Source organism: Ips typographus, linkage group LG3 (assembly GCF_016097725.1).
Source record: "Ips typographus isolate SLU linkage group LG3, UJ_Ityp_2.0, whole genome shotgun sequence".
Taxonomy (NCBI): domain Eukaryota; kingdom Metazoa; phylum Arthropoda; class Insecta; order Coleoptera; family Curculionidae; genus Ips; species Ips typographus.
The window spans coordinates 4,442,593-4,470,210 of NC_138424.1; the positions used below are offsets into that span (position 1 = coordinate 4,442,593).

The following is a 27,618-nucleotide window of genomic DNA, read 5'->3' on the forward strand; positions in this document are numbered from 1 at the left end:
CGAAAAAGACACTTTACATTTGAGTGGTACATTATTTTTTGCACAACTTACCTCTATAAGAAAACTGCAAATTTTGTTGGTTTTGCAATTTCAAACATTGTTGCTCTTCATATATTCACTTACTTTCTATTCCGAAAATGACATTGAATACAGCTGAACCGGCGGAGGCAGCCAGTAAAATATTTCTTTATTTGTTGCCAGAAAATTGTATGAAAGATCATACCAAAATGCCATAAATCTTTCAAAAATTTGCACTTTTTGTTGTTACATAAGTTCTACGCTTCGCCAAATGTTGGGAAAAAATACTATTGGTAAACTCTACTCAATGTATTTTGGCTTCGTCCGGAACCTTACTAGCAGTATACATATACAGGGTGTCACTAAAAGGTCTGTACAACGCTCTGCCAAAGTTAGCTGGGGTCAAAATATAGCGATTTAGCCATATTTGCCTTAATCCAAAAGTTGATAATTACAAAGCGACTTCTGGAGACTGTTTTAGACTGAGATTAACGTACATTTAGTAGTTCAAACGCATTTTTTCTCGAACACGGTGGCCCATAGCGACATGATTAAGGCTTTTCTAAGCAGAAATAACAGGCAAATATGCCTTTATACTCAAAAGTGATTTACCGTTACCGAGAAAAAAATACAAAGGAATTAAACAAATTACTTGAACCGTATGTGGCGCCCTCTACGATCAATGTAAAAATCGTTGGCAGATGATACCTAATTTCATAATTTTAAATGGTTTGGTATAAAAACTACGATTAAAAATTGATTATCAAATTTTTACTTTGCCGCCCTGTAGCTCTGTAATTATCAACTTTTGGATCAAGGCAAATATGGCCAAATCGCTTAATTTTGACTCCAGCCAACTGCGGCAGAGCGTTGTAAAGACCTTTCAGGGACACCCTGTATAACCTATGAGTAATGACTCACGGGTACACAAACGTTACTCGACGAGGTTTACTCAAAACTAGTGAATAATAAGCATTGTGATCACCACAATTCGGTCTACGATTGATTGTTTGATTTTACTATTTGCAGGTTATTGTACGGTGAATCTCCATGGGGCACAACAGAAATCGACTTTGATCAACCCCAACACAAACCACAACCATGGGGTCACGTAATAGCAGCTAGAATAACTTCCGAAAATCCCGATGAAGGTATAGTTCATTCCTTCGGATCGATAAAAGCCATTTTACTGTTGATATTTGCAGGTTTCAAACCAAGTTCTGGCACAGTTCAAGAACTAAACTTTCGCTCGTCAAAAAACGTTTGGGGTTATTTTTCCGTAGCCGCTTCCGGAGGTCTGCACGAATTTGCGGATTCACAATTCGGTCATTGTTTTTCGTGGGGTGAAAACCGCGAACAGGCTCGAGAGAACTTAGTAATTGCTCTCAAAGAATTGTCAATTAGGGGTGATTTTAGAACTACAGTGGAATACCTTATTACTTTGTTGGAGACTAAAGACTTTCAAGAAAACACGATAGACACTGCCTGGCTGGACATTTTGATTTCGGAAAAAGTACAGTCAGAGAAACCTGACGTTATGTTGGCTGTTGTGTGCGGAGCGTTGCATATTGCTGATAAAACAATTGAAACGGCATTCCAAGAATTTATTAATTCGTTGGAAAAAGGTCAAGTGCAGTCGTCAAATACTCTGACTAATGTGGTTGATGTCGAGCTGATTAATAATGGCAATAAATACAAAGTTCAGGCCAGCAAAAGCGGTGCCAACACATACTTCTTGCAGGTACTTTGTAATAATTATGTTTTACTTGACAGTTCAGCGACATTTTTATTTAGATGAATGGAAGTTTTAAAGAAATCGAAGTTCATCGTTTAAATGACGGAGGTATTTTGCTCTCCGTTGATGGCAACTCCTTTACAACTTATATGAAAGAAGAAGTCGACAGGTACGTGATTAACAGTATCATGTTAACTGACAGAGTTTTCAAAACCTTTTATTCATAGATATCGCATAGTGATCGGCAATCAAACGTGCATTTTTGAGAAAGAGAATGATCCGACGATACTTCGCTCTCCGTCCGCGGGTAAACTGATTAGTTTTATAGTCGAAGACGGTGGTCACGTGACTAAAGGACAAGCCTATGCTGAAATTGAAGTTATGAAAATGGTGATGACTTTAACAGCGGGCGAATCAGGAGTGATCACTTACATTAAAAGGCCCGGAGCAGTTTTGGAGGCCGGTGCCATTTTGGGTAGTTTAGAATTGGACGATCCTAATTTAGTGACGAAAACCGTGGTTTACAAAGGTAAGTGACAGTTTGTATTACCAATTTTTACAAGTCTTGTATTTTTTAATTTTGTCTGGAATGTCTTTAAATACAAAAAATTAACGCATACTGTTCTCGCGGAGTGAGTTTACCCGTGCGTCACGAAGCCTACATAATTTATAATCATATGAATCAAATCAAGTTTTCGTCAACAAACCTGTTGTGTTCATATTATAGAAAAGGGGGTGTCTAAAGCTTCGTCACGTTTAAAATTTTGCGTGTATTGCCAGTCAGAAAGTAGAGATCTTTGGCTGCAAATTTGCACTAAAACAACCTTATAGCAAAGCAAACCAAAAATATCTTGACCGAAATAACATTTTTCATTTATGAGAAGTCTCCGTTTGGATCATAGAATTCCGTCTAAATTTGAAACCTAATTTATTTACCAAAATTCGCAGAGATGTATTACCAATATGTAGTATTTCTTTAACTTTAAGCTCTTGATTTAGGTTTTGGATGGTTACATGTTTCTCTAAAATAAATACAACAAATTAAAAATACAATAAGACATTCTGAAGGATGCTGTAGTATCTCATATCTCATTTTCAGGTTGCAATCCACTTATTTTATTTTAAACCCGCTGGAAAACATTTTAGACGCTTATTTTGTTTTTCTATGACTTTATTATTAATATGTTTGAAGAAATTTTTATGAAAAATCTATAATGCAACCCAAAAATCTCAGTCTCTGGAAACAATGAAATGTTAATAGATGTTTCTTACAAAAGTAGATATATTTTACTATTATTAACATACTATCGTTGTACATATCATATAATGTATTTCGGACATCCATTTTAATGCTTTCAGATAAATCAGTGATCTTGGCCCGTCGATAACGGCTCGATTTACGTTTTCTAGGTGAGGAAATCATAAGATTACTTCCTTGCTTTTTCCGAATCGAATAAACAGTTTTGCGGGAAATTTCCAAAGTAGCTGCAACCTTCTAGTATCAAAAAAAATCAGTAAGAATATGTAAGGTCTTAAAATTTCTTATTGTCTTCCTGAACATATGATAAAGCTTCTAAAGGTCCTCCATTGGTTTTTTCCAATTCAAAATATTCACAAAGGTTAAGAATTAACTGCTGGGCTTGTCTGTGGAGAATTTTTCCAGGCATTTTCAAACTGACAATGACTAAAATAGAAGCGCTAATCAGTAAATGTTTTTTTTGGAAGACATTCACTTAGATATTTACCCTTTCTGAAAGTGAACAATAGACAAAGATGAAGTCAATAATGCATGTCTACTTCTAAATCACAGGGGGATGACGCATGGGTAAACTCAGTCCTCGGGAACAGTATACAAATTCGGGCATATCCAAGGGTAAATTATCAGAAATAGAATGTCCCTCAAAAGTAAGTTTATTGGGATTTCTGAAACGGTAAGAGTTACAATTTTAGTTAAATGAGAAACAACATTTTTTAATTCGCAGGTATTTTTAAAATATTTAGCAAAAACCTAGGTAAACAGCGAAAATGAAATATGTTCAGATTATCACCATCTTATAAATCAATTTGTTTCACTAGGCTCAGTTTGTGCATTTCAATTTGAAAAATTATGACTTAAGGCATGATGACATTAAAACATCAGTGTTTCGACCTATTACACAGATAGGGCTTCATGAGTTTTACAGTAGGATCGAGTCTGGTGAATGACATCTCATTGATCGGAATGATATGTTGGTAGAGCAAAAGTTTGAGGTTAGCAGTCTTTTCCTGAGAAGACTTAACATATAAGACCCGCATGTCTGATCCTGAATGTGTGGGATGGTTTAATGAGAATTTTAAAAATATCAGGGATACGGTTCATTTTCTGGGAGAGGTGTGCAGACAGTATGACACTCCGGATAATAGACAAATATTTAAAAGTTACCAGAAACATTACAAACAGGCGATTATTGACTCTAAGCGTACCTACAACGATGTTTTAGTACAATCCTCCAAGAACCCAACTAAATGCATGTGGAATATTATAAATAGTAGAAGAGGAAAACCATGTCGGGACGGGGAGCTACCATTGTCGGCTGATCAATTTAATGACTTTTTCAGCAGCATCTCTGAGAGGGTTCTCGATGGCTTGCTTGAGGGCAATGTTTCTCCGCTAGATAGTTTTGCGGGAATGGTCATGCCGGGTGCAGTCTTTGAGTTTAAGAGCGTTACATAAACGGAGGTTAGGGATTGCATAGACTCACTTAAAAACAAGAAATGCACTGACATATATGGCATGTCACTCCAACTTTTTAAAAACAATAAAAAACCTGATAATATCTGCCTTGACTAAACTGATTAATCACTGCCTTAAGGAGAATGTATCTCCGAACACTTTGAAGAGTGCTATAGTTGTACCCATTTTTAAGAAGGGTGATGTCTCGAACTACCGTCCTGTGTCTTTGCTGCCGATCCACTGGAAGGTGGTGGAGAGGTGCATTGCTGTTAAGATGACTGAGTATTTTGAGGGAAATGGTCTGTTTTCTGAGCAGTTTGGGTTTCAGTCTGGCCGGGGCACAATTCTTGCTGATTTACGATACTCTTCCGTGAAATGCATGCATAAAAGTACTCGTCTAGAAATTCCAATAAATTTATGTGTATAATTTTGTAAAAGAAGACGAACGAAGACGAAGAAACGGACTGGCCCATGCAGATTATAGATCAAACTTTCACAGTTTTTTCTATTACAAATAATGTTTTGTTTGTTGGGATGTTCAAATATTAAAAATATTATTTGTTAGGTCCATTTCCGGAAATGGATACCTCAGCCCAAGGGCCTTTGGAGAAACTGAATCACATTCACAATGGTTACAAAACCATGCTCGAAAACACTCTCGCCGGTTACTGCTTACCTGATCCTTACAATGTGCCTAAATTGCGCGAGGTAATTTAATTAAAATACCATTTTGACTAATTTTCACAAAACTTTTTGTGTTTATTCAGGTTATCGAAAAGTTTATGTCATCATTGAGAGACCCTAGCTTACCACTGTTAGAGCTACAAGAAGTGATGGCGTCTATATCAGGTCGTATTCCTATCGCTGTTGAAAAGAAGATTAGACGTTTGATGTCTTTATATGAGAGAAATATTACTTCCGTTTTGGCGCAATTCCCAAGCCAACAAATTGCCAGTGTCATCGATAGTCACGCGGCCACTTTGCAAAAAAGAGCTGACCGCGATGGATTCTTTTTAGCTACCGAAGGAATTGTTCAATTAGTGCAACGGTACGGTGAAGTTTATTATTTACTTTATTTTGTAGTGTAAATCCAATTTGTTCCTTAGGTATCGCAATGGCATAAGAGGTCGAATGAAAGTCGCCGTTCAAGATCTATTAAAACAGTACTATGACGTGGAAAGTCAATTTCAACACGGTTCTTATGACAAATGCGTTTCTTTGTTAAGGGAAAAGCATAAAGATGACATGAAAGCGGTGTCAGCGACCATATTTTCACATTCCCAGGTATCTAATTGTTAAACAGAAAATATAAAAAATAGAATATAGCAAAACTGTAATTATTATGTAGTAATTTTAAATGTGACGTTTGCTTCTTTATTTGTCACATTGAAAATATTTATCTTTCTATTACATGATTATGTCAACTGATCTTACTTTGATTTTTACAATTGTTTTTCAGGTTGCCAAAAAAAATCTTTTAGTTACAATGCTGATCGACCATTTGTGGTCTAATGAACCCGGATTGACTGATGAACTAGCCCCTGCTCTAACTGAGCTTACATCTCTGAACAAAACTGAACATTCCAGAGTAGCATTAAGGTGAGTTAATCGTTTAGCTGTTTTAACAATATTTTTTAAAAATGAACCAAAATTTCACTAAATATACAGGATGGTCCAGTTTTAAATGTCAATAATTCACCATTTGATACTCCATCAAAAAATAAGTTAACATCTCATTTTTGTAAAAAAATGCTTTCTAAGAAAGATACAGTTCTCCAAATTTCAGTTTAAAAAGGAATTTTGCTTTTCGTAAATAATAAAAGTAACCAACCTTTATTGACATCTAATATGAATGATTTACGCAAAAACACGTCATTTGACAGATTTTTTAATGGTTTTTTGCTTCTTTCTTCTTTTTGTGCTTATTTGCTGCTATTTTTTGTATGGTTTTAAGTTGAATAGGCTAATTTACAATTGCAATAGCTATATTGAGGTATTGAAGACTTCTGAGAGACAAAAACATACCAATTATCTGTTTCAAAATAGGTAAATGTCAATTTACAAAATTAAACTGACCAAATAATTTCCAAATGCTCCGAAGTAGTCTAAAAAGTGTAAAAACATTCCAAAACACTATAGAAGCTTCAAAATGCCTTGCAAAAGCTTACAAATAAGTCTAGCTTCCAAAAGCTTTTAGAACAGTCAAAAAGCTTCTAATTTTTTTTTTCTTTTCTATAGAAGCTCTCAAAAGATTTCTAATACAGTCTAAAAGTTTTTGTATGCTTCTAGAGCAGTTTAACAGCTTCCTAAAGTTTCTAGACTGGTCTACAAGTTTTAAATGCCTTAAGAACAGTCTAGAACCTTCAGTGCTTTTTTAACTGTAAACACTTTATAAACGCTCTTAAAGTAGTCAATTTTAACTAATTATGGCATGGAGAACACGAATCTGATGCTTTTTTTTCACGATTTTAGTGCTTTTTAATCCTGACTCTATAGTCATGACTATCAGACCGTTGGAGTAATTTTGATTTGATTTGAGTTACGACGTTCAAAGATTTAAAACTAACCCAACCCAAAGTGAAAAACCTTAAAAAATGTCTTTGTAGCCAGTTTTCATAGTTTTCGGACAAATTGAAAGGCTGTCTTGAAACTTGACTTAGAAACTGTGACAATTGACTTGATCGGCTTAAAAACTAACAAGTCTTTAATAGTCAGTCGTCATAGTTTTCAGATAAATTGAATGACTTTATAGTGTTGAAAATTGACTAGTATTCATGAAAAACTACTTTTTCTAGAATTTTTGACTACAAATTCACACATTTAAATCTTGAAAATTGACTTGGACACCAAAAAGTGACACAAATTTCAATATTTTAGTCTTGAAAATACCCCTAATACAGGATATTGACATTAGGTCGATGAGAATTGACTTTTCAAGTTTTTTTACTTTGCTTTTTATTTTCTTAGAACTATTTTTAGTGCTTTAAAACTGCTTTCAGATTGGAAAATCGAGATTTAAGACTATCTTCACCAAGTTTTTGACATAGTAGACTTAAAAAACGATTTTCCTACATTCTCCATAGGCTTAAAAATGTCATTTCAAACTTTGTCATTATTAAATTAAATTCTAGACACGTCAGTGCTAAAAATTCGAGCATTTATAAAAATCTAGGCGGTTTTTAGTGCTGTCAAGCTGTGTTCAGCCAAGTCAAGACTATCTTCACAAAGTGTTTGACTTATCAGGCCTGAAAGCCAGTTTGTACACTGTCCATAGTCTTAAAAATGTCACTTTAGTAGTAAAAAATGAGCTTTATGCGCAACAATCTTTGTCTTGATTTCCGGACTGTTTTTAGTGCTTGAAATCCAGTTTCAAACACTTGAGAATGGATTGCAGTCTGAAAAAACAAATTATAATATTATTCCTAGTAGAAAACTAACCAGTTTTTAGACTATTCAGTAGAAATTTGGATTCTCACAAGTCTTGAATGTTCAATTTTACACTACCTATAATCTCAAAAATTGAACGCCAGTAACCTGTTTCTTTGACTGTTTTTAGTGTCAAAAACTAACTTGTAAACCAGAACCAGATTTAAATCCTCTCTCTTTTTTTGGGTCTTAAAACGTAATAACCCAGTTATCTCGGAAATAGAATTTTATATCAAGATTTTACAAGATCTTTCTCCAAATTGAACAAGAAAACTAAAAAAACTGTAATTTTTGAATAATATCCAGTGAGCGTAGAAAATAGAGCGGAAAAATGAAGACCGTTCCCCTGTATCAACGCCACTAAACAATTTTGACAAACATTATTTACATCACATTCATTTCATAAGTTCTTGTTCCAAATTTAAACAAAATTGCTTCAACGGTCTGTCAGTTACAGCAATAAATCTATTTTTTAAACTGAAATTTCGAAGACTGTATCTTCCTTAGGAAACGTTTTTCAGGAAAATGACATAATGCATGTCAACTTATTTTTTCATGGGCTATCGTATGGTGAATTATTGACACTTAAAAATTGACAAACTGTGGCTGTAACTGCAACCGCAGCAACCAAATTACTGATGCACTTTCACCACGTGGTGGTCTCTAATGCTCTATTTTGAGCACTAAATGGCAGCATATAACAAATTCAAAATTTTATAAAATATACTACAATTCATAAAAAAAATTTGTAATACACTTAAATACCGAACAACAAACGTTTTAGGGCTCGACAAGTTTTGATTGCCGCTCATCAACCCGCTTACGAATTACGCCACAACCAAATGGAAAGTATTTTTCTGTCGGCCGTTGATATGTACGGTCACGAATTCCATCCGGAAAATTTGCAGAAACTTATAGTGTCTGAGACCTCGATTTACGACATTTTGCACGACTTTTTCTATCATTCGAATAAGTCGGTTTCTAGTGCTGCTTTAGAGGTAACAATGTGTTTGTTTAGTTGTTAAGGTTGCTATAAATTGAACTTGCGGTTTTTCAGGTTTACGTCAGAAGGGCTTACACCAGCTATGATATAGTGACTTTACAGCACTTGGAGTTGAGCGGTGAAATTCCTGTGGTACATTTTCAATTTTTGTTGCCTCCCAGTCATCCTAACAGGTTAGCGCGATTGATTAACAGTGGCTCTGAAAGTGGTAAATCGCGTTTTTTTTCTTATTAACTCAGTCTTATCGGTGAGTAATTGGTTTTAGATGACGCCTTAAGCGAGCGAGCGATTATAGTAGATACATTCCAAAGAACCGGTTGTATGGCCGCTTTTGAAAATTTCCACCAATTTGAAGAATATGCTGATGAAATTCTGGATTTGATTGAAGATTTCTCTAATCCGGCCACTATTAGTGCCAAAGATCTGAACGCTGTCGAATCTGGTAGTTTTGGTTGATAAATAATTAGTCAAGGTGCAACAGTAACTTTTCTTTATCTAGGATCTGAATCAAGGAAGAATTCAACTTCCATAAATGTCAGTTTGTCAGTTGATGGCCCTAGAGCCAATCAAACTGAGGAAAATATAATTCTAGAACCAGTACATATTTTACATGTGGGAATTAAAGATGATGGTAAGTAGATGTGTATTCATAAACTTTTTGTTACCGAATGATTCATGAGACAGGAGCAATAGAGGCGAATTGTTTTAAGCTTGGTAAACGCAGCTGTTACATTGAATTTTTTAACCAACTCAACTATTTCATTTTTCTAATTTAGTGATTTGTTTGGTAATTTTTGTGCTCCTAATCAGAGGCTAAAATTAAAGAGTTAGTTTGGTTTTGAAATAAACAAAGAAACAAGATCAATTTTATTACCAGCAGTAACTTAATTTTCTTTGATTTTTTTAATCTGGTTAAATAGTTTTTATGGTAATAGTGAATAAACTTTACAGGTGACAAAGATGACTCAACCATGAGTAAACTCTTCCTCAGTTTTTGCACCAAACACAAAGAAGAACTTATCTCCAGGAAAATTAGACGAATCACTTTTAGTCCTTTGAAACATAAGCAGTTCCCGAAATTTTTCACGTTCAGGTTTATAGCTGATTACTTTATTTAGTACTCCAGACTTTAACGTTGTTGAATTTTTAGAGCTAGAGATGGATTTACGGAAGACAAAATATACCGCCATCTAGAGCCAGCTGCGGCTTTCCAACTCGAATTAAGTAGAATGAGATCGTACAATTTGGAAGCTTTGCATACGTCAAATCAAAAAATGCACTTATATTTAGGCAAGACGGATTGTTGGTTGTTTGTATTATCAGACTTAACTGTTGATGGTTTACAGGTAAAGCTAAAGTTCCACCTGGCAAGGAAGTCACAGATTTTAGGTTTTTCATCAGAAGCATTATTAGGCACTCGGATCTGATTACCAAAGAAGCGTCCTTTGAATATTTACAAAATGAAGGTAACTTCAATCATTTTATACTACTTATGAATGTATTGTCATAAGTTATATTTTCTAAGGGGAACGAGTACTCTTAGAAGCCATGGACGAGCTTGAGGTGGCATTTTCTCATCCTCAATCCAAACGCACCGACTGCAATCACATTTTCCTTAATTTCATTCCAACTGTTATTATGGATCCCGCTAAAATCGAAGAAGCTGTCACCAACACCGTATTACGTTACGGTCCTCGTTTGTGGAAGTTGCGCGTACTACAAGCCGAAATTAAAGTTTTAATTAGGTAAACCAATTATTTTTAGTAAACCAAACAATCTAGACTAATTTTCGTGCATATAGATCATCACCAAACGCTCCTACAACTCCCATAAGGCTGTGCTTATCCAACGACAGCGGCTATTACTTAGACATTAACATGTACACCGAAATGGTGGATCCGGAATCGGAAGAAATTCGATTCCAAGCATATGGAAACAAACAAGGACCGATGCACGGACTTCCAATCTCTACACCGTACTTGGCTAAAGATTATCTGCAACAAAAGCGGTTCCAAGCGCAAAGCAACGGTACTACTTACGTGTACGACTATCCAGAAATGTTCAGACAAATGGTAGACTTACAATGGAAGCAGTATAGTCAGCAGTTTATCTCGGAAATCGAAATTCCCGATAAGTTTATGGATTTCGTCGAGTTGGTACTGGATGTTGAAAACGAAAGTAGGCTAGTTGAACAGAAACGAGTTGCAGGTATGTTTATTTACGTTTTTGTTATTATGTTTACTACAGTATACTGGGTTTTCTACCGGGAACTATATTTTTCACGATATTTCAAAAACTGCAAAAGATAACTTAAGGGTTTCGTAATTGCGTTGGGGCATCCACATTTAAAATCCATCCACATTTTAAAAAATGTTGTTTAGATTTCCAAAAGTTGCCCAACTTAAACCGATTCTTCGCGCTATCTCCCGAGTTTGGTTGCCTTTGCCTATAAGAATTTCATGTCCCAGATATTTATATGAGACTACTTGTTCAATATGATTTGAACGTAGGAAAATTCCTTCAGTTGCTCATAAACTCGGTCTTACTAAAATTGATTTTTAAACCTGCCGTTTCCGAAGCATTTTTCAATCGCCTAAGCATCTCCCTCTCCACGTCAATTCTGTCTGTAACCAATACAATATCGTCCGCAAATCTCAGATGGTTCAGTCTCTCACCATGTTTAGTCCCATATCCTCAAAATCTAGTAGCCTCTAGTAATTATCTATCTACAAATATATATTTTTATTTATTGGCCACCGTAAACTACGAACAACGGGAGTAACAGTTTATAGATTCAGCCTAATATTTGAAGAGTAGTTTTGACGCAGGGGCTAAGTGAAACAAAGTAAAATGGTCAGAAAGTTGTATTTTATTCGGAGCATAAGTTACTCTATGTGACTCGTATGAACTAAACTGTCATACTGTGTAATTGGATTTAAAAAAAGTTGCATTAATTAGAAGAACGCACAAAAATATTTGACACCTATTTTTTTCTTTTTTTAATAACGCAATGACGTTAGAAACGTCAGTGAAAACCATACTTATTTGGTACACCATATACAGGGTGGTCCAGTTTTAAGTGTCAATAATTCACCATTTGATAGCTAATCAAAAAATAAGTTGACTTGCATTGTGTCATTTTTCTGAAAAACGTTTCCTAAGGAAGATACAGTCCTCCAAATTTCCATTAAAAAAATCGTTTTATAGTTTAAAACTGAACATCCAAGACTTGTGAAAGTCCAAATTTGTACTGAATAGTCTAAAAACTTTTTTACTACTAGGAATGGTCTTATGATTCGCTTTCTCAGACTGCCATCCTGGTTGAGTGTCTGAAACTGGCATTCAAGAACTAAAAAAAGTCCGGAAATCAAGACAAAGATTGTATTGTGCATGAAACTCATTTTTTACTACTAAAAATAGTATAAAAGTTGACTTTTAATGCTAGAACGGACCTTACTAGGACTAAAGAGAGTCCAAAAGTATATTTTCAAGACTTTAATTGGTGTACAACTCAATTTTCTTCAACTTTCAACAAGTCGAGAAGTAAATTAAATTTTCGGACTATTTTATTTCTAAAAATTAGTTCTCAAGACTATTATTGTAGCATTTGGTGCCAAAATTTTTTACTTTTATTACTGAAGAAACTTGACTTTTGGAAATAGTCTTAAACTCGATTTTTCAGTCTTAAAAAGCACTAAAACAGTCTGAATTTCTTAGAGATGATACAATTTATTGCACCTATGAGTGTAGAAGTCAATTTAATAGTGAAGAAGCTTGAAATAACATTTTCAAGACTATGGTCAGTGGAGACACTGGCTTTTAGGCCTGATAAGTCAAAAACTTTGTAAAGATAGTCTTGAAACTCGATTTGAGGCACTGAAAACAGCCTTAAAATACTAAAAACAGTCTAGTTTATTAAGAAATACCCGAATTTTTAGCACTGAGGTGTCTAGAAGTCAATTTAATAGTGACAAAGCTTGGAATGCTATTTTAAGTCTATGAAAAATGTAAAAATTGTTTTTTAAGTTTGCTATGTCAATAACTTGGTGAAGATAGTCTTGAAACTCGATTTTCCAAGCTGAAAGCAGTTTTGAAGCATTAAAAATAGTCCAGAATTCGAAGAAAATGAAAAGCAAAGTACGAAAAGTTCGTTTTCAAGATAATTTTCATGAATCTAATGTTAATGGCCTGCATCTAAGACTGTTTTCAAGTCTAAAATATTGAAATTTGTCTTCAAATTATGAAAACTTACTTCAAATGCAAATTTTAAGCTTCTGATGTCACTTTTCATTAGTTCAGTCACATTTTGGGGTTCAAGTCAATTTTTAAGGTTTAAATGTATGAATTTGTAGTAACAAATTCTTGAAAAAGTAGTTTTTATGTCTACAAGTCAATTTTCAGTATTAAAGTCTCTCGATTTGCAAGAAAAGTCAAATTTCAAAACTAAAGTCTTTCAGTTTGTCTGGAAACTATGAAAACTGGCTACATTAACATTTTTTAAACTTCTTAAGTGAATTTTCCGTTTCCAAGTTCAATCGTGTTCAAACAAGACCAAGAGCTGTTCTGATAAGACATTATTACGAGAAAGACGGGAAATAGAATGAGTCCTGACTTTAGACTTCTGCGTACGTTATAAAATTGAAAGGTCTCTTACTACGTCACAGGAGACCGCGCCCGGCTCATTGTGACTTTCTATTAAAGCTTTTTATAAAATTCCTAGCGATGCAATATTAAAACGTAAGACGTAATAGCTCGTTTTAATGCATAAATAAAAAAAAAGTTTTTTAAATAAAGTTACGCCAAGATTATTCTAGTAATCAATTACAGGAGAAAACAATGTTGGCATGGTGGCTTGGAAACTCACACTGTACACTCCGGAATACCCGGAGGGACGGGACATAATAGTAATTTCTAACGATATTACGTATGGTATTGGAGCATTTGGGCCTAGAGAAGACAAGGTACTACTTTGATAATATTTTTAAGTTGTTGAGTAATAATACAAATTATGTTATCTAAGGTGTATGGATTGGCTTCGGAGTTGGCCAGAAAACTGAAAATTCCTAGAATCTACATATCAGTCAACTCGGGAGCTAGAATAGGACTCGCGGAGGAAGTTAAGGGTCTGTATAAAATTGCGTGGGAGGATCTCAGCGATCCTGAAAAAGGTTTTCGATACTTGTACTTGACGCCTGAAGACTACGCAAAAATCAGCTCCTGCAACTCGGTAAATTAATTAAGGCGATTTTAAATTAAGTGACAATTATTAATACGGATTGTTGTAGGTAAGGGCCGAGTTAATAGACGATGAAGGTGAATCTCGTTACAGAATCACCGATATTATAGGAAAAGAAGATGGGTTGGGTGTGGAAAATTTAAAGTACGCCGGTATGATTGCAGGTAAGTTTTCATAGACCTTTTTTTTGTAATAAAAAAACTCACACAATAATTTAAAAAATAAATATATGTAATTACAAACTATAGTTACAGGAAGATTACATTTTCGCATATCTTACAGAAACCATTTTATTTCAGGTGAAACTTCCGCTGCTTATAACGAAATAGTAACCATCTCTATGGTTAGCTGTAGAGCGATAGGAATTGGTTCTTATTTGATTAGGTTAGGTCAAAGAACAATACAGATCGAAAACTCGTACATAGTTTTAACAGGGTGAGTTAATAATTTGTCAAAACTGGCAATTTGGAAAACAATTATTGTACATTTCCAGATATAACGCATTGAACAAGGTATTAGGAAAGGAAGTATACGCTTCGAACAACCAATTAGGAGGCATTCAAATAATGTACAACAATGGAGTGTCTCATAAAACGGAACAAAGCGATTTAGGTAAATTGTCGTGTGTTTGTGAGCTTTGAAATATCAAAACTTTGTATTGTACTACAATTTTAGATGGTATTTACACGATATTGAAATGGTTGTCGTATGTGCCAAAAGATAAAATGTCTCCACTGCCCGTGATTAAAACGAATGACCCCATCGACAGGGAAATCGGTTTTGTACCTACAAAAGCACCTTATGATCCAAGGTAAGTACTATTATTTCAAGTGTTCAAGTTCTTATTGTTTTTAATGGTCACCAGTATTTAGTTGGTATCGTCTACAGTTGGTTCGGGAATTGGTTTAGAATTTAATAAAATTTTATTTTTATAAAATCAGCTGACAACTATCCAAATAAACTGGACAAAATGTGAGAGACAATAGATTATATTATCTATACAGGGTGTTACAAGTATAGGGCAGTGCATTACGGTAAACGTTTTTCACGTTAGCAAAAAGGCAATAAATCAGGCCCAATTACAGTCGAAACTGCATTAAAACCCGTTGATTTGTTTCGAAATGGCGAGTTTTTTAAAATGACCCAAAAATCACTGTCCCAGTTGACAGGGCGCTCAATTTATTTTTTCGCCGATTGTCAGTAAACCTGTCGTTTTAGTGCCTAACGACAGGCTGTAAACAACCACTTTTACTGCCTAGGCAGTAAAAATTTTTTTACTGCCGCTTACCTGGCGCAGGGACAATATAAATATGACATCGTTTACACAACATAAAATTTAACATTTATTAAGAAAAAACACCAAACACAACATTTTTGGAGTCAAACATTCAAAAGTATATATAATTATTTATAAACATTAACAGTAAAATGAGAACATCCTTCTATCATTATTGATTTGTCGTTCATTTCGTTAGAACTATTTTTCAAATACACCGATGAACTAGAAGTTTCATCTTTTCTCTTCCCACTGTCACTGCAGGTGGGAATATTCGCTAGAATTTTTTCACTAATCACACTTTTGCTTTCGACTGAATTCTCTATGTAGCCTTCAGCAACACTTGTGGACTTCCACCCTCCATGTCTTTTTAGCATTGTGATGTCAGCTCCAGAATTAACAAGCCAAGTAGCAGACGTCCTTCTAAAGCAATGTCCAGTTAACTTCTGAGCATTTGGTAGTTTTAAATAAGTTGCTATCTCTTGTGGCATAGCACCAAATTTATGAATTCCAATAACTTGTTTTAATGCTTTACCCCTCCAATATCTGAAGAAAAATCTTCGGCTTTCAAATCCAGGACGATAGGAAGCATATTTTCTATACATGTCCAGGTGTTCTGATACCACAAAAGATCTCGGTCTCTTCATTTTGGTATCAGGAAGGGAAACTAATAGCTTATTGCCCATATCTTCGATATCATCTAATTGCATTCGCACAAGTTCGCCACTTCTACATGCTCCGGCAATCGCAAGAACCGCCGTAACCTAGACAAAAATACTTGGTTGTTCACTTAAAATTCGATCCAAAGTTCTGAAACTTACTTTGGTTGATAAATAGTTGGCATCTGGAGCTTCCGATAAAAATTTAATAACTTCTTCCTTCTCAAACACCTTAGATTTTTTGGGTTGGTATCCATCTTTCTGCCTTTTTAAAAAAGCCCTTAGTTTCAAATACTTTGCCAAATCTACATTATGATGAGTGCTTAAGGTGGATTGGAGCATAGAATATACACTCCACAATGTAGAAGACTTTAGTTTTTGAGACAGTTCAGCAAAATATGCGATTAACACGTTTTCTGAAAACAAACCGATGTTCTTGTTCTTCCAGTAATCCATAAATCGGCAGTATGTGTCTTCATATATTTTTTTCGTATTTTTCCAGTAGGAGATTAATTTTTACATTCCTGGCTGCTTCTCGCACCTCCGGAGGCGTTAGTGGTACATCGTCGTCACTCTCCATAGTCTCCATCATGAAGAAACAACTTATAAATTTGAAGAAACTTTTAGATGTCAATTTTGGCTTAGTTAAGATGTCTATTTAAGATCGTAATCATAGCAACCAAACAGGTATAATTATTGTTGTAGGTACATCATAGGTGGACAGTTTTCATTATTAGAAATAGGAGAGGTGTATTACTACTTAAATATAAAAAGTTATTCTGATTGACAATAATTGGCGAAAAAATTATGTGTTTGACTCCGCGAAAATGCACATTTACTGCCGCAGCGCTATTCATTGTCGAGTCAAAGACGAGGCCATGAAGAAAGATGAGAATGAGAAAAATGTGCTACTTTTTCGCCTTGTAAAACAAATAACTATTTTATATATTTTATTATATAAAAAAGATGTTACAATCTGATGTTTTAATTAATTGAACGTTCTGACTTTGCCATTATATTGACGTTTGACCTTAATATCGTCTAGATGGATGTTGGAAGGTAGAGAATCTCCAAACGACCCCACAGTGTGGGAATCCGGATTTTTCGACCGGGGATCCTGGAACGAAATATTGCGTCCCTGGGCCCAAACAGTAGTAACTGGACGTGCCAAACTAGGTAAATGTTTCTTTGGGAACAGAACGTGTCAGTTACTAACTCCAATTGTCCAAATTAGGTGGTATCCCAGTAGGTGTGGTTGCGGTAGAAACTCGAACTGTCGAATTAAAATTGCCAGCCGATCCTGCTAATCCAGATTCAGAAGCTAAAACTGTATCTCAAGCTGGACAAGGTAATGCATCAGTTTTATTTTTGTTACTTTAAATACCAAAATTATTTATGAAACAGTGTGGTTCCCTGATTCCGCCTATAAGACTGCTCAAGCCATTCAAGACTTTTCCAGAGAAGATTTGCCGCTGTTTATTTTTGCAAATTGGCGAGGTTTTAGCGGTGGCATGAAAGGTAATAACTTACCATTGGTTGTGAACAAATATTCGATTGTTGATTGTGTTATTTAGATATGTATGAAGAAATTTTAAAGTTTGGTGCTTACATTGTTGATGCCTTAAGGCAGTACAAACAACCTGTTATTGTATACATTCCCCCTAACGGTGAGCTTCGTGGAGGCGCCTGGGCTGTTGTTGATCCTACAATTAATTCGCGGTGAGTTTAAAATTATTTATACAAATTGTAGAATGATTAAAAATAACCATGTGCCAGTATGAAGATCTCGAAAACGGTAAGAGATAGTTGGCTAAATTATGGCAAAATTGCGCAGTTTGGAGTTTAATAATATGCCGCTTTAATATTTCAAAAATTTCTAGATTAGTTCCGGAGATTTCGATAAAAAAAGACATTTGTAAAATTAGTTTTTATTGTTTGTTGATTTTAATTGAAAATAAGCGACACTTTTTCCTCCTCTACAAGGAGACAATATCGTGTATGATATCCGACGTTTTGGTTTTTGGTTTCCATCATCATTTTTTTTTGCGCGCCATGTTGAAATTTTACATTTTTGATTACAGCAGCTTTTTTCTGATTACGGTGATCTCTTGCAATCTATCGTGCAGAAATAAAATAAATATATTTTTTTCTTGATGAAACATAATTTAGATAATTGATACTTTCTCATTGCAACTTTCCTTCTAAAACATGATAACGACACATTTAAAGTCGGACGTTTCTGTTTTTAGTTGAACTTGATTTTTGTTAAATACTTCTATTTTTTAGGAATATTGCAGAAGTTTTTTGCTTGAAATTTGGCATTAAAAGAAAAAAAATTTGTTGCTTAAATTTACTGGAATAGCTCTCCTGGTCATTTCCTATAGGTTTTTGCTCCACTTATATGAATCTACCGATTTTACAAATTTAGTAACCTAAATTTACTAGAATATCTATCCTTGTTGATAATATTACAGATGTTTTCCACTAAAAATTCGACCTTAAAAAACTAATTTTATTATTCTACCGATTTTACAAAATGTCAGTTAAAAAACTCAATTTTTTCAACTTTTTAATAATATTGAATTTAACAATATTGTTCTTTTATACATATTCATATTATGTATGTAACTAAAATATAACAGCACATTAAAAATATTAACAATTATTATATGAAATAATACTTCAATATGATACATGAATTAACATAATTTAATTTTCCCACCCTAGTGCGGCAAATTAATCTCTTTCCGCACTAGTGCAAAAAAATGATTTCTTTACACACTAGTGCGGATTACTGGTCTGACCCCTCTGGACCTGTATATAGGCTAATACACTCACCCTCCCCACTCTACCGATACAGAGACACTAGTGCGGAAAAGTCTATATTTTGAGAACAAAAATAATCATTCCCGCATGTTCGTAGAAGAGAGAAAAAAATTATTTTCAATATTTCGGTTTTCTACAGCATATTATTAAACTCCAAATTGTGCAGTTTTGCCATAATTTAACCAACTTTTTACCTTTTGCTACATTCCCATACTTACACACCAATTTGTGGCACCCTGTATAAACTTTTTTTAAGACAAAACAATCGCAATTAATTAATAAAACCCGGTATTCAAAATTAGTTTAGAGGGAATTAAAAACAATAAATAACAAATCGTTATTCCGTGTTTTTTAATTTAGTTTTATTTCTGAATTGATTTTTGATGTTTTATTATTTGATTCCCCTTCACTACTTGCCTGTTTTGTAAATTATATTTTGTAAGAATTCTCAATGTGCCGTCATATCGGATCATTAATATAATGTGCCGTCATCGCTCTTAATATAATGTTCATTCAGTAAATTGGTTGTTTGAAAAATGTAGTTACATGGAGATGTACGCGGATCCAACGGCAAGAGGTGGAGTTCTTGAACCGGAAGGAATAGTTGAAGTAAAGTACAAAAAACGAGATCTACTTAAGACGATGCATCGTTTGGATCCTGTACTCAAAGATCTTGACGATCAACTCAAAACGTTCCAAGCTGCTCAGCCAGTTAGAGAAAGGTTTGCGAAAACTTCCGTATTTTAGTTAAACATTTTGTGATAAAACTGTGTATTACTACTAAAGGTCATCTAGCATAACACCCATCCAACCCGTACCCGAGAGAGAGAAACCGAAAGAACTGAGAAATCTCGAATCGAAAATCAAAGAAAGAGAAAACTTGTTGCTGCCCATGTTCCATCAAGTTTCAATTCACTTTGCCGATTTGCATGACACCCCCGAAAGGATGCTGGAAAAGGCAGCCATTTCGGTATGTTGCTAATAATTATTCTCTAAAAAAAATTATTGATTTTAATAAAATATTATCATTACAGGAAATAGTACAATGGAAAAAGTCACGTAACCACTTCTTTTGGAGGTTAAGAAGATTGTTACTGCAAGACAGAGTTTTGAAAGCACTCTTAGAAGCGCAACCGGAAATTGGTCTGGGTCAAGGTGAATCAATGCTGAGGCGATGGTTCGTGGAAGACAAAGGAGCCACCGAGGTAAGTTTTGCACATCATTGGATTGACGTTACATTTTATTTAAGTGGGTAGGATTAGACACAAAACATACCTAAGCGTTTGAAATATAAGATAAAAAGAAGTAGTCAATGGGTACGTTCACTCTATGTCAGGGGCTTAGAGGTTAAGTAAGCGGTCCTATTTAGTTTGTTAGGACTGCTTACTTAGCTTCTAAGCTGCTGACGTCGGGTGAACGTACACGGTGTCTCGGTCTCAAATTTATGAAAAATGATCTTTACCAGTTTGACAAAACATGGAATCGTCAAAAATTCTGCCTAGCTATGGGTTTTTGCTTGTCGACATGATCAAAAGGGTATAGTCGGATTTTTACCTTTTGAGAATGACGTCATCTTTTTACATCTTTGTTTCTCGCATATCAAACATGTGAAATAAACCATTTTAACAAAAAAGGCACGTTATTAATTTTGTCATCCTGTCAAATTAAAAACGTTGACATTTACTGTCAGTTTGATATAAACAAATACCAAAGGTATAAAAATGATACGCTACAATGAGCAAGCCCAAATGCTAGTTCTAAATGTGCTGCTTTTTTTGGAGTACGAAAAGAAACAGTTTCCAGATGTCATCCCAATTGATCATCAGTCACTTCTGAACACACTAATTTTTCAAAGCATTTGTAGGTTAAAACTTGTGATCTAATTCCAGACATGCGTGTTTTTTCACCTGCATGACGTCATTCTCAAAGGGTAAAAATTTGACTATACTGTGACATTCTTTAGATCGAAAGGTGACGATTTGACGTAATTGTCATTAGAAAAAAGTGTACTGTTCTCGCGGACTGAGTTTACCCGTGCGTAATCTCCCTGTGATTTAGAAGTAGACATGCATTATTGACTTTATCCTTGTCTATTGTTCACTTTCAGAAAGGGTAAATATGTAAGTGAATGTCTTCCAAAAAAAAAACATTTACTGATTAGCGCTTCTATTTCAGTCATTGTCAGTTTGAAAACCATCAAAATTTATTTGATTTGTTTACTATTCATTCTTTTCCGTTTCTTTGTGTTGTTAATCATTTATAAAGTTTTCTATTTACCACACCACCACGTTCTTTTAAGAGCTATTGTTTCTACGCTTCTAACATGTTGTAAGTACTTTTATAATATTGTACCGTCGTACTCCTTAATGACACACTTCTTGAACAACACCGTATATTGTTTACAAACAATAAACTGACACTGACACTTAACCTCGCTATCTGACAACTTCAACTTCACTACAACCATCAATTCAACAACTAACTAACCAGGCCTGGTTCAGCTGCTTATATAGGCTTCCATGGTTTCTAGAAAGTTCCCAAATATTCATGAAATTGACTTTCTCCCTCACACTCATTAAGCTATAACATAAATCTCTCTCTATATAAGCAACGGAGCCAGGATTTTCTAGAACACAGACAAAAGAATGTAGAACGTAAACAAAGCAACGTAACATACAGGGGTAACAACAAATAACTAAAGAAATCCTAACTAATAATCAAAAGTTCGCTTCGTAACACTGCCTCCCTCCTAGAGTTGATCGTCCCGATCATCAACTTCACCAGCTTTGGGTGGTCGGTAAGGTGCAAGTCGATCCAGGTGAACTATTTTCATTTTCGCCCGATGTCCTCGCTGTATTCTGTAGACGACGTCGTTCAGACGCTTTATAACGTCGTAGGGTCCCTCCCATGACCTCTGTAGCTTCGGTGACTTTCCTTTCTTTCGAGCAGGATTGTATAACCAGACCTGATCACCGGCTTGGAATCCGCTGCTGTTGGCCCTTTTGTCATATCTTGTCTTTAGTCGGTCGCTTGCAAATTTCAACTTCTGCCGGACTTCCTCATGGATCACGTGCAAGCGTTGCGCCAATTTTTCTGAATAGCTATCACAAGAGGCTGGGGGTTCTTCCGGTCGTCCAAAAAGAAGATCCATTGGCAAACGAAGCTCCCTTCCAAAGACAACACTAGCTGGTGTTTTGCCAGTGGAATCATGTACTGCCGATCGATAAGCCATCAGGAACAACGGAATGTGCTGATCCCAATCTGTCTGATTGTTATCGACGACTGTCCTTAGGTAGTTGTCTAGTGTCCGGTTGAAACGTTCCACCATTCCGTCTGACTGTGGGTGTAATGGAGTAGTTCTGGTTTTCTTAATTCCCAATCGGTCACACACTTCCGTGAATACTGCCGATTCGAAATTACGCCCTTGATCCGAATGCAGCTCCCTCGGTACTCCAAATCTGCAGAAGAAGTTGTCAACCAGAACTTCTGCTACAGTAGCGGCTTCCTGGTTTGGTATTGCGTACACTTCTGGCCATTTACTAAAGTAGTCCATTGCGACCAAGACGTAGCGATTTCCGGAATTAGTTTTGGGAAAAGGTCCAGCTACATCAACGGCAATCCTCTCAAACGGAGCTCCGACATTATACTGCTTCATACATCCTCGGCTCCGAGTTTTGGGACCCTTGCTACTGAAACAGTCTGCGCAACGCCGACACCAATCTTCTACATCTGAGCGGCTTTGTAGCCAATAGAACCTTTCCCTAACTTTATTTAACGTTTTGTTGATGCCAAAGTGCCCTCCACCAATTCCATTATGGGCTTCTTTCAGTACGTCACTAACTCGGTTTCTTGGCAGAACTACCTGAAGTCGTTCTTCTTTCCCATCCGGACTTTCCCATTTTCTTTTTAGTAAATCTCCATCAATAATAAGGGACTCCCATAATGCCCAATATCCCTTTAATGTTGGAGACTTAGCGGAAATCTCCTCCCAATTTGGTCTTTCTCCACGCTCTTTCCAGTTAATTATCTGTCCTAAATCGGGGTCTTCTCGTTGATCGGCAGCCAAGTTTTCCCGATCCCATGCGATGTCATTTTTCAGAGCGATCCTTCGACAAGGCTTTCCAAATTCGGCTATCTCCAGGCGTTTACAGTGATTGCAACCTTCCACACAAGGTCTTCGTGACACTGCGTCCGCGTTTCCGTGCAAACGTCCTTTTCTGTGTTCAATCTGGAAGTCATATTCTTGAAGTCTTTGCAACCATCGAGCTATTTGTCCTTCTGGATTTTTGAATTGAAATAGCCATTTCAGAGAGGCATGGTCCGTCCTTAGTCTGAATCGTTGTCCGTACAGGTATTTGTGAAACTGCTCGACTGTTTTCACTACGGCTAACAGCTCCTTCCTGGTTACGCAATAATTTCTCTCTGGCTTTGATAGTGATTTGCTGAAATAGGCGATCACTCGTTCTTCACCATCTTGGATTTGAGATAAAACTCCGCCTAAACCAATATTACTAGCATCTGCGTCCACAATAAACTCTTCCCCAGGTCGTGGAAAAGCCAAAACTGGTGGAGAACAAAGGGTTACTTTCAGTTCTTCCATGGCTTCCTGACATGTTGTAGTCCATTCGAAGGGCTGGTTATTCTCCGTCAATTTGTGTAGGGGTCTGGCTATATCAGCAAATCCACGAACAAACCTTCTGTAATAGGAACACAATCCCAGAAAACTTCTCAATTCGTGCTTGTCTTTCGGTACAGGCCAATTCTTTACAGCTTCAGTTTTCTTCGGGTCGGTTTTTACTCCTTTTGACGATATAACGTGTCCCAAGTATTCGACTTCTTCTTGGAAAGAGCTGCACTTCTTCGGATTTAATTTCAGGTTTGCCCCCCTGAACTTCTTGAAGATTTCTTCAACGTTTTGCAGGTGTTCTTCAAATGTTTTGCCCATAATAATGATGTCGTCTAAATAAACAAGACAGGTTTTCCAAGTCAATCCTCGTAGAACAGTTTCCATTAATCTTTCGAAGGTTGCCGGAGCATTGCAAAGTCCAAAAGGCATGACGTTAAAATGCCACAAGCCATTTCCAGTTGAGAAGGCAGTTTTCTCTTTGTCCCGTTGATCCATCTCCACTTGCCAGTATCCACTTTTTAGATCCAAGGTGGTAAACCACTTTGCGTTAGCCAGAGTGTCTATGGTGTCATCTATTCTGGGCAAAGGATAACTGTCTTTCTTAGTAACTTCATTTAGTCTTCTATAGTCCACGCAGAATCTTGTCGACCCATCTTTCTTAGTAACAAGTACCACAGGAGAACTCCAAGGGCTGGTGGATGGCTCAATGACGCTGCGATCCGCCATGTCCTGTATAAGATTTTCCACTTCTGCCTGCTTAGCCAATGGGAGTCGTCTGGGTCTTTGCTTAATGGGCAAATAATCCCCTGTTTCAATTTTATGCCTCACTAAATGAGTTCTTCCCAAATCCGTTTCATTTAAGGCGAACACGTCCTTGTAGTCGTGAAGCAAACGGCCAAAAGTCTGTTTTTCTTGATCAGTCAAAATTGAGCTCGTCTTTTTCATTAAGTGCACCAAACACTCAGGAAGATCACTGTCGGGGTTTGGTTTTGTTTCGTGCGACTCCTTAGTCACCATAAGTACTGGTTCGGATTTGGCTATTATATCGCCTTTTTTTAATCTTTGACCACATTCTTTCAAATTGGCGACTTTTACGTATGCTTGACCGTTTTTCTGCTGGACTAGGGTGCGGGCTACAAGAACTCCCTTCTTCACAGCATCATCTTCCTCTTCATAACTCGGTTCTATCAGCTGAAGTTTGCTCAATTCCGTTTTTCTATCCAAATTAACTTTAACGATGGTCTCTGATCTTGCAGGTAAGTTGACATCTTCTTCCAACGTGACTTTCCTCACACGCATATCTTGTTCGGGTGTCATCATAACAATCTCGTCTTGTCCAGTCTTGATCAGTCTCTTCTCCAAATCCAGCTGGAACTTGTGTTGCTCCATAAGATCTAAGCCCATTAAGACGTCATCAGTTATGTTGGCCACAAAAACGGTATGGTTGAAGACATGCCGCCCAAGCTTCACTTCCGCTTCATGGATCCCCAGAACAGGCATTGACTCACCAGCGGCAGTTTCCAATATAAACTTTGTACCAGTGTCGCTAATCCTGCAGTGTTTCACTATGTCCGGCCTTACGATAGTATGACAAGAACCGGTATCAACAACCATTTGGCAATCCCGGCCGCAAATCTTACCGGTCACTATTAAGCTGGTGTTTTCGTGCTGAAGACGGGCTACTTTAATTATGGTTGGTGGGGCTTGACAGTGTTGCGTAGCCAGCTTTTGCCCCGGAAAACTGGCTACTCTTCGTTTTCCTGGTTTGCGACACTGCGATTGAATGTGCCCCTTTTCTCCACAGTTCCAGCATTCCAATGACCGAGTAAACGTGGTGGTTTGAGCGTTTCGGTTGTTCTGACTTCTTCTATTTAACGCTCCCATTAGTTCTTTTCGAAATGTCTCCAGCTGACGATTCAAGTCTGACTGAGTGATTGTGTGATCTGAATTGGAAGATCGGTTTCTCGGTTCCGGTGTAAGGCTTCTGACTTGACGCACTCGAGTATGTCCTCGTGATACTTGCTTGACCGCCTCAAACTCCAAAGCGTAGGCAAGAGCATCATGCAATGTTTGGCATCTCGCTAATCGTATTGCTTGCTCTGTGTCACAATCTTTAAGACCTCGCACAAAAGCCCGTACTGCCATTCGCTCTCTAATGTCGTGAGAGGCCGTTGGATAGGCCAGACAAACTAATCGAGCAATGTCGGCTTCATACTGTTGAAGTGTTTCCATGCTTCTTTGGGTCCTACTAGACAACTGAGCTTCGTATACTTGTTCTAGGTGCTTATTTCCAAATCTCATCTCTAAATGTTGGATTAAGTCGTCGTAGTTTTTGTACTGGCTCTCGTCCAAAGTCTGCAAAACCTCCAGTGCTTCTTCTCGAAGTGACAAAACCAAGGCAGTGGCTTTGTCACTTGATGTCCAATTGTTGGCCTCTGCGGCAGCCTCAAACTGTTTTTTGTAAACCTGCCATGAGGTCTTACCGTCAAAAACTGGTGGCTTAATATTTGAGCAGACACTAGAACTGGCGACTACGGTTGGCTTTGAAGACTTTTCCTGTAGTTTGTCAAATTCCTCTCGCAAGGTCTGAACGGTCTCCTCCATACCGCTTATCCTCTCATTTACCTTTTCTTCCAAAATTTCCATCCTGTTGTCCATTTCTCCTTTTATTTCATTTATTACTCGGTCTAGTTTTTCATCTTGTCGTTGAAACTGGTCTTTAATTTGGTCTTGGCTTGCTTTGAACTGCTCTTGACTTATTTGGCTTGCTTTCATTTCTTCGAACTTTTGGTCTTGGCTCGCTTTCATTTCCTCCAACTTTTGGTCCTGACTTGCTTTCATTGCTTGAATCATCTCCATAAGTTGTTTCATTCCTTCATCCATTTTGGCACTTTGTTGTCGTGTACTCACAGGCATTCAACACACCTTCTGCTTTTGTCGGTTTATTCTGTCTTCCTCTGGAACTCTTCTTCGATTCTCCAATCCCACTTCTGACACCAAATGTACCGTCGTACTCCTTAATGACACACTTCTTGAACAACACCGTATATTGTTTACAAACAATAAACTGACACTGACACTTAACCTCGCTATCTGACAACTTCAACTTCACTACAACCATCAATTCAACAACTAACTAACCAGGCCTGGTTCAGCTGCTTATATAGGCTTCCATGGTTTCTAGAAAGTTCCCAAATATTCATGAAATTGACTTTCTCCCTCACACTCATTAAGCTATAACATAAATCTCTCTCTATATAAGCAACGGAGCCAGGATTTTCTAGAACACAGACAAAAGAATGTAGAACGTAAACAAAGCAACGTAACATACAGGGGTAACAACAAATAACTAAAGAAATCCTAACTAATAATCAAAAGTTCGCTTCGTAACAATATTATTATTAATATTTTTATGTCGGCTGTCACGATCTAACCAAAATTGGTACAATTACTAACCTGTTTTGAAAAAAAAGTGGGAGTGTCTATTATGGTTTTTATTTAGCCATTTGGTTTTTCGTAAATTTGGAATTACTTACTATTACAGTATTTTTTTAGAAAATGTCTGGAAAAATTCTCCACAGACAAGCCCAGCAGTTAATTCTTAATTTTTGTGAATTGAATTGGAAAAAAACAATGGAGGACCTTTAGAGACCTTTATCATCTGTTCAGGAAGAAAATAAGAAATTTTAAGACCTTACATATTCTGACTGATGTATTTTTTTTTTGATACTAGAAGGTTGCAGCTGCTTTAAAAGTTTCCCGCAAAACTGTTTATTCGATTCGGAAAAAGCAAGCAAGTAATCTTATGATTTCCTCACATAGAAAACGTAAATCGAGACGTTATCGATGGGCCAAGACCACTGATTTATCTGAAAGCATTAAAATGGATGTTCGAAATACATTATATGATATGTACAACGATAGTATGTTAATAATAGTAAAATATATCTACTTTTGTAAGAAACATCTATTAACATTTCATTTTTTCCAGAGACTGAGATTTTTGGGTTGTATTATAGATTTTTCATAAAAATGTCTTCAAACATATTAATAATAAAGTCATAGAAAAAATAAAATAAGCGTCTAAAATGTTTTCCAG

The 27,618-nt window shown here is 36.3% G+C and overlaps 2 protein-coding genes across 3 annotated transcripts in view; one reads left to right on the forward strand and one right to left on the reverse strand.

The window, feature by feature from the left end:
• Positions 1 to 27,618, forward strand: part of ACC (acetyl-CoA carboxylase) — a 54,964-nt gene that overhangs the window by 24,956 nt on the left and 2,390 nt on the right. For both annotated transcript variants that reach the window (XM_081975681.1, XM_081975680.1), the window contains 30 exons: positions 1,048 to 1,169; positions 1,224 to 1,759; positions 1,813 to 1,922; positions 1,981 to 2,282; positions 5,032 to 5,174; positions 5,234 to 5,514; positions 5,573 to 5,750; positions 5,926 to 6,065; positions 8,677 to 8,890; positions 8,950 to 9,103; positions 9,161 to 9,337; positions 9,395 to 9,526; positions 9,847 to 9,988; positions 10,046 to 10,185; positions 10,242 to 10,361; positions 10,421 to 10,640; positions 10,697 to 11,103; positions 13,723 to 13,856; positions 13,916 to 14,122; positions 14,181 to 14,295; positions 14,431 to 14,566; positions 14,625 to 14,743; positions 14,807 to 14,942; positions 17,112 to 17,242; positions 17,301 to 17,414; positions 17,471 to 17,584; positions 17,641 to 17,785; positions 19,435 to 19,614; positions 19,679 to 19,862; positions 19,927 to 20,097. In XM_081975681.1, the coding sequence (XP_081831807.1) occupies positions 1,048 to 1,169; positions 1,224 to 1,759; positions 1,813 to 1,922; positions 1,981 to 2,282; positions 5,032 to 5,174; positions 5,234 to 5,514; positions 5,573 to 5,750; positions 5,926 to 6,065; positions 8,677 to 8,890; positions 8,950 to 9,103; positions 9,161 to 9,337; positions 9,395 to 9,526; positions 9,847 to 9,988; positions 10,046 to 10,185; positions 10,242 to 10,361; positions 10,421 to 10,640; positions 10,697 to 11,103; positions 13,723 to 13,856; positions 13,916 to 14,122; positions 14,181 to 14,295; positions 14,431 to 14,566; positions 14,625 to 14,743; positions 14,807 to 14,942; positions 17,112 to 17,242; positions 17,301 to 17,414; positions 17,471 to 17,584; positions 17,641 to 17,785; positions 19,435 to 19,614; positions 19,679 to 19,862; positions 19,927 to 20,097 (5,404 nt within the window). The remainder of the gene's footprint in view (positions 1 to 1,047; positions 1,170 to 1,223; positions 1,760 to 1,812; positions 1,923 to 1,980; positions 2,283 to 5,031; positions 5,175 to 5,233; positions 5,515 to 5,572; positions 5,751 to 5,925; positions 6,066 to 8,676; positions 8,891 to 8,949; positions 9,104 to 9,160; positions 9,338 to 9,394; positions 9,527 to 9,846; positions 9,989 to 10,045; positions 10,186 to 10,241; positions 10,362 to 10,420; positions 10,641 to 10,696; positions 11,104 to 13,722; positions 13,857 to 13,915; positions 14,123 to 14,180; positions 14,296 to 14,430; positions 14,567 to 14,624; positions 14,744 to 14,806; positions 14,943 to 17,111; positions 17,243 to 17,300; positions 17,415 to 17,470; positions 17,585 to 17,640; positions 17,786 to 19,434; positions 19,615 to 19,678; positions 19,863 to 19,926; positions 20,098 to 27,618) is intronic.
• Positions 14,966 to 17,116, reverse strand: LOC145726546 (uncharacterized). The gene is made up of 2 exons (XM_081975685.1): positions 16,229 to 17,116; positions 14,966 to 16,171 (listed from the first exon to the last, which is right to left on the reverse strand). The coding sequence occupies exons 1-2, from the start codon at positions 16,520 to 16,522 to the stop codon at positions 15,536 to 15,538; spliced, it is 930 nt and encodes a 309-aa protein (XP_081831811.1). The 5' UTR covers positions 16,523 to 17,116; the 3' UTR covers positions 14,966 to 15,535.

Excerpts from the sequence above, each read along its gene's own strand:
- LOC145726546 (XM_081975685.1), bottom strand. The coding sequence starts at position 16,522 with ATGGATTACTGGAAGAACAAGAACATCGGTTTGTTTTCAGAAAACGTG. Across the intron at positions 16,172-16,228 it reads CCAACTATTTATCAACCAAA|GTTACGGCGGTTCTTGCGAT; the intron begins GTAAGTTTCAGA and ends ATTTTTGTCTAG.